Source organism: Plasmodium gonderi, assembly GCF_002157705.1.
Source record: "Plasmodium gonderi DNA, contig: Pgo-contig_223, whole genome shotgun sequence".
Classification (NCBI taxonomy): domain Eukaryota; phylum Apicomplexa; class Aconoidasida; order Haemosporida; family Plasmodiidae; genus Plasmodium; species Plasmodium gonderi.
In genome coordinates this window covers 30,289-37,545 of record NW_021629137.1, presented here as the reverse complement: position 1 = coordinate 37,545, position 7,257 = coordinate 30,289, and the positions used below count along the sequence as shown (strand labels likewise).

At 18.0% G+C, this 7,257-nt stretch overlaps 1 protein-coding gene across 1 annotated transcript; it reads left to right on the top strand.

Moving 5' to 3' along the window:
• Window positions 1–5,684: 5,684 nt before the first annotated feature.
• PGO_002125 (variable surface protein) lies at window positions 5,685–6,980 on the top strand (the record flags this gene model as incomplete). Its single annotated transcript, XM_028691074.1, has 3 exons — window positions 5,685–5,714; window positions 5,824–6,690; window positions 6,816–6,980. 3 exons carry the CDS (start codon window positions 5,685–5,687, stop codon window positions 6,978–6,980), a joined length of 1,062 nt encoding a protein of 353 aa, XP_028546875.1.
• Between the last annotated feature and the right edge of the window lie 277 nt (window positions 6,981–7,257).

The window sequence follows — 7,257 nt, the reverse complement described above, 5'->3', positions numbered from 1 at the left end:
TACTTATATAACTACTATATAACCATAAAATATTTAAAATTATATAAATATTATAAAGTTTAAAAGTATTTCATATATATTTTATTTATAGCATAGATAAAATATATTTAATGTATAGATATATACTAGATGTACATAGCATAAAAAAGGCTAGCTATAATTTTTTTTTTAGAATTATTTATTATTCAATAATTTATTATACAATATGTATATGTGTAAGTGGAAATGTTTTTTAGCATTAATGTTAACATTATAAGTACATACTAAGTTTAAATATATAATTTGCTATATATTAAACTGTTATTTTTTGAATTAAAATAAAATATATTTATTAATAAAAATTATTAAAAATATATTACTTAAATATTATATATATAATATTTCCTTTTTAATGTGCAAAAAATTGAATTTTTTTTGTGAAATTTCTTCAAAGATATTTTTATAAAATATAAAAGGTTCCAAAGTTACATTACTGTTACATGCATAAATATGATAAATTTAAATATATTGTGTTAAAGTAATAAATATTAATATATTATATTTGTTATGTACTATATTCAAATTTTTCATTCATGATACTATTTTAGTTTCATAATGATATTTGATTTAAATTTTTTTTTTTTTTTTTATATGTTTTATGAAAATCATCTCAATTTTTGTTATGTGAAAAATAAGTAAATATTATTCTATAGTGTAATCATAAATTCTTATCACTTTTAAATATTATATATAATTATGAACTATATTAACGACATTCGCCTCATTAGTTTATTTTTCATGGTTCTTATATATTGTATTATTTTTTTCTTTTTTATTACATAATAATTTATGTGTCTGAAAAACACTATAGAATAAAGATATATTTTTTTTAAAATTTTGTATGAATAAGATATCGTTATAAAGAATCACATGATCATTAACGCATTATTTATTATGACAAAAAAAGGGCGATTAATTTTTTTAGTTTAATAATAATATTAATAATAAAATTAATTTATTTCATACGTCTCATCCTATATATCGGCATAAAGACAACTGTATTAAACAAACATGAACATATGTTTAATCCATTTGTTGTATTCATATTATTAAAATAACAACTTCAGTAAAATTAAATTTTTTTTATTTATTCCGAACATAAATATATTTTTTAATTTTTTTTTTTTTTATATTTTCGTGATATAATTATAAATGTTATTAAAATAATATTGTATAACTCTACTACATTTATTTCGTTAATGATTTAAGAAAAAGCTACTCTAATATAGGAATTAGTACAATATTAAATTTCATGAATATTTTTTTTATATAAATTATATGCCCCCAAGAGAATGTATTATATATACAATATAATGAAAATATTTATAAATATATATTGTATAAGACATTTTTAAAAAAGGATTATATTTTTTCTGGCTTGTGTAAGTTTTCTTTTTTTTATTCATATTTATTAATAATAGTATTAAAATAATATTAGATTTGTAATATATTATAGTCTATGATATACTAGCTTTTCAAAAAATATCTATTAATATATAATAAATTTTGAAACCACATAAAAAGTTAAAATTTATAAATATTAATGAACATAAATAGAATTATTATTTTTTTTGTATATACCCTTTTTGTTTTTTTATTTTTTGTATTATATATTATTTACATCATATTGATTTATGTGTCTATGCATATGGTAATGTGTGAATTTATTTTATGTATACCATAAACATATATTTTATGATACTCCAATATAATCATCTGATATTATATCCAAAGAATTTTTTCTTGTTGTGTACACGTAAAATTGATATGAATGAAAAAACAACACAAAAGTTTATTTGTGAAAAAAATAATTAAAAAATAACTTTATAAAAAATTAATGAAAAATCGAATAGTGAAATAAAATATGCGCTTAAATTGTCATGAGAGCAATCATGTAGGTTAGAAAAATAAATGTTCAATATTCTGTATTTTTGACAGAAAAAAGAGATATTAACTAAATTTCTCTTTCATTTTTTAATAATAATATTAGATATTTTTTGTAGTATGCATAATATTGTGGAAAAAAATGATTATAATGAAAAATGTTATTTGTACATTATATGAATGATAGAAGTAACCATATTATCACAATGTAAATAATATAAACAGAAGGAAATTTTTATTTTAAAAGTAATTCCACAATAAACATAAAATTTATTTATTTGTCTTTATCTATTCCTATATTATACACCTTAGTATTTATTTATTTTTACAAAAATCCTAAGATAATATAGAAAAACATATGATAATACTAAAGCTATTTAAAATGAATGCGTGTACACTCGTATAAATCTGTATTATCAATCCATAAACACTTATATTCATTTTTATTGTATCATATATATAATAACATTAATATGGGGTATAAACAACTGTATAGTTTATATATAATTTTTAATATTTGATAAAAAGACCTTATCCTGAATATATTATATGTATAAATAATAGAATATTATAAGATTCTTATTTGAATATATCAAATTTAATTTTTTTTAATGTACATTTTCGTCTGAAATTATTGTTATATTATATGCAAATGTATTCATATAAATATGAAATCTATAAATCAAAAATATATATATTTAGTTAGATAAGTGTGTGCCATAATTATGGGTTATTTTGTTGATATGAGGAATATATCCTCTAAGACAATTTCCTTTGAAACATTTTTGTCCGCTGATGTTTATGTCATTAAATTATGATTTTATACATGAATTTATTCTTTATTATAGAAATTACATATATGTTTGGAAAAACGAATATATCTAATATCTTTTTATTTATATATTAAGATTTATAATTTTATTGCATTATATAAAAATATAAATATAATATTTATATTATAATTTTTAATAATATTAGGAATGTATAAGTTATTATATAATTATATGTATCACTCTATAAAAATTATTTGTGTAGCATTATCAAATACAATATATATTAAAATATTCAAGTAACAAAGATGAATACAATAATATATATAAAATAGGGCACATGATATTATTCTTATTTACAATAATTAAGGAAAAAAGGAATACAGACAAAACCTTTAAAAATATACTATATTATAAAAAGTCTGTACATATATATAAACTAATTATGTATGCATAATATGTAAAGGAAGTATTTTAGAGATAACTAGAAGAAAAACAATTTAATTTCTAAACAATGCAAAAGAATAAAAAATAGCTGAATAAATAATTCATCAAAATAGTGACTGTATATATATATTCTATAATCTAAATAAGTATATTCAAACAACATACATCATATTTTTTATAACACTTCTATTTAGTTATTATTATAAGAATTCCTAATAAATTAATTATATATCATTTTATATGAATTATAATATAACATATAGTAATATAATATATTACTTATAATTACACCCTTAGTTATATAATTTTTTATATTCCATAATATATGTATCAAAGTTCTGCCTTTTGATATATAAGAAATTTTATAATATAAAAATAATATAGTTTGCGCCTATTAAGAAATATTTCATCAAAGATTAAATAAATAATATTTCTTTTAATTTAAATTGATATTCAAAAAAATAAGCAAATACTATTAGCTTATTATATAATAATATATTATCCTCAACAATGAATGAAAAATACTTTTAATATAATAAAAACTGCTTTAGTTTTAATATTACATAAGAAGCCTTGTGTTCAAATGCATTAAAGCATATACAAAATAAATATATTTCTAGAATATAATTTTATATATTATGATATAATACTTATTGTTAAATTAAATAATCATAGATAATATAATTGAAAATTTCAATACTTCTTTCTAGATTTTTATTTTTATCAACTATTTCAGTTATTACTATTATATTACATCTCATATTCCCAAAAAAACTATATTTTCTGGAGCCATTATTATAATTTATTTATTAAGAATAGTATTTATATATTATTATTTACTTAAGTAATATATCAATATTGTGTTATAATTAAATCATGTAATCCGTTATTATATATACGATTTATACAGATTGATAATAGTGTTAATTATTGCAGCAATTATATATATTATATTTCTATAAATTGGGTAAATTAGTAAGAGTATTATGAATTATGAGAAAGAAATACATATAACTAAATATGATTTAATATATATATTATTCTAAAAAACCTTATAAATAATTATATAATATTATTGAATTTACGCAATATTATAATTATCATATGTACAAGGCTTATTTCTTATTATATAATTCATATGTATAAAGAAATTATTCAATAAAAATATAATTTTAAAAATTAATGTCTATATTCCTTTTATGATTTATAGTGCAAATAATTAGTATCATATAAAAATGTATAATGAAATTTCAATTTTAATGATCAAGTTATATTATTGTTAAATTAAACTGTGTGAATATAATGTGCATATAAATTAACATACTAAGTAACTATATCATTTATAATATATTTTATATATTATATATGGTATTTTATTTTGTTTTACTAACATTACTCTTGGGATATTTGCAAAAGATTTCTAAAAGAGCTAATAAATAGAAAAAATTGATGTATAGTAATATATACATATGAAGTTTATTCATTTATAAACTATGAACATAGAAGTGCATAATATAAATATATTATATTATCCATTTTATTAAAAGTTAATATTTTATTTTACAAATAAACTAAATAACACTAAAAATTAATAATTAATAGAAATATTATACTATTTAAAATATAATATAAAAATTAATTAAAATTAATGAAAACATATATTACAAATATATATAAAGAAATTATTTTTCTACATAAGGGGTAAACAATAATATAAATAATATAAGAAGAAATCACAAAAAAATATAATATTCCTAAATATAATATGATAGTAAAAAATATTACCTATGCTATAGATCTAAAAACATTATAAATATTCTTATTATCTTTGTACGCTATAATACTTAAAAAAAAAAAAAAAAAAAATTATTATTAAGTGTTCAAGGAAATATTAAAAATAATAATCCATTCTATTTATTGATCATTCTCTTAAATATATGTTTTCTTAATTTATATTATGTCTATGATAGATATCAAAACTTATGCATTATAAAAACATATATATCATTTTGCAAATGCTAATAAATTTATATTTATGTATCATGCTTTACAAAATATCATTTATCTCATAATAAACAAATTTATACCTATCAATAATACATGTATTAATTATTTTCCCATGTATACATACGTATAATTCCTAAAACGCAAATTTATATAAGGAATATAAAAATATATTTCATGTAATTTATTAAATAATATGATTATTTTATGATAGTATTTTTTTATTTATTACAAATAAAAAAATAATGATTTAATTTAGTATTTTTATATAATTTCAACTTTATATCAACTCATTTCCTCTTATGAATTTATATAAATATAATTATTTACCTATTTAATAATAACCATGATACAACAATTAAATACATAATTAAAAAGAAAAAATATGAATATCATTACTTGTTTATAAATTTATTTGATTAGTATTATTATTACATCTTTTATCATTATTTTAATTATTCACATATTTTAACATAAATTATTTAATAAGGAAATATTTGTTAAAACAAGCATTCCATTAATTCATATGCAAATATTATAATGTTATCACCACAGTATATGTCCTTAGATGTATGTTACTATTTTTATGAAAATTAAGTTATTTGTAAAATCTGCAATAAAAATATATTTATAAAAATTTAATTTAATTTTTTTTTACATATAATGATTTTTATTTAAGGTTTTCCTTAACACTATATTTCCCCAATATGCTGATGATTATAATTCAGTTACTACAGATGAGAGTAATAAAGATTTACGTAATAAATTCTCTACTATGTGTAATGAATTCTCCGAAAATTTGGAGACTCATGTACCAAGAGTTCAGAAAATTATAAAATATGCTTGCCAAGAGTTTGCAATATATTTAGAACATATAAATAGAAAGAAGACCCCAGATGAAGATGAAATATTTAACGTTAATTCTAGCTGTAATTATTTTTTTTACAAGCTACAAGTTCTTATGAAATCGTATAAGGTTACTTGTAAAACGGTATACCAATGTTATTTAAATATGATAAGAAATAGGACAGATATACCTGAATACTATATTGCTTCTAATGTATGTGCGCAGGAAAATAATTATGTTGATTACCTAGATGAAAATATGTATTATAAGGTATTATATCTGGATGCTCTATATTATATACTGTATCATTTAAAAAAAAATAGAAAATCTATAGATTTTAAAAGTAATAAAATCTTAAGTAGTTTTAAAACTGACTTATCAAATTGTAAAAAAGGAACCAGTATTTTCTGCAAACTTATTAGAGAAATAGATGTAGAATTTAATAAAATTCAAGAGGAATTTGATAATAAAATTGAACATCCTATTGATAAAACAGAACGAGAATTTGTTAAAATTGAACATGATATTGATAAAACAGAAGACGAATTTGAACTGAAAGCACATGTTTATGGCACAATTCCTCAAGCCTCTCAGGAAATTCACACTGAAGGATTTAGCAAAACGATAGGCAAGAGTATAACCACAATATTTGTTGTTTCTGTATTTGCTTTGATTATACTTACATTCATCGGTTATAAGGTTTAAAATAAATTAACATAATATTTTTATATTGAATTATTATTTATATTACACAAATTATTAATGTATTTTATATTAAACAAATGATACATTCATAAGAATATAAATTTACATTTATTTTTCAGTATAAACCCCTTGTATCATTTTTACAACACAGAGAAAGGAATATAATAAAAAAGAAGAACAAGAAAAATACAAATATATTAAACTCATCGATTTCATATGAAGGAATATACAAAGAAACAACTGATAATAAATATAGTCTAGCATACAGCTCGGAGGGCTATTAATTCACACATAATTACTTTTTGTATAGTGAACTTATATTTTTTTTTTTTTGAATATATTAAATGTATTAATATAAAGTGAAAAAATGAGAAAAATTGTTTCACTATTCAGATATAAATATTGGGGTTCTGTGTTCAGGTATAGGATGAAGTATTTTAATGAATATATTTTACCTAATACATTATATGATTTAGGATTAAATATTTTTACTTGATAACCTTATGGTTTCGTATTAATATTATAGATATAATTGTTAATCCCAGTCTGTAAATAGTATGT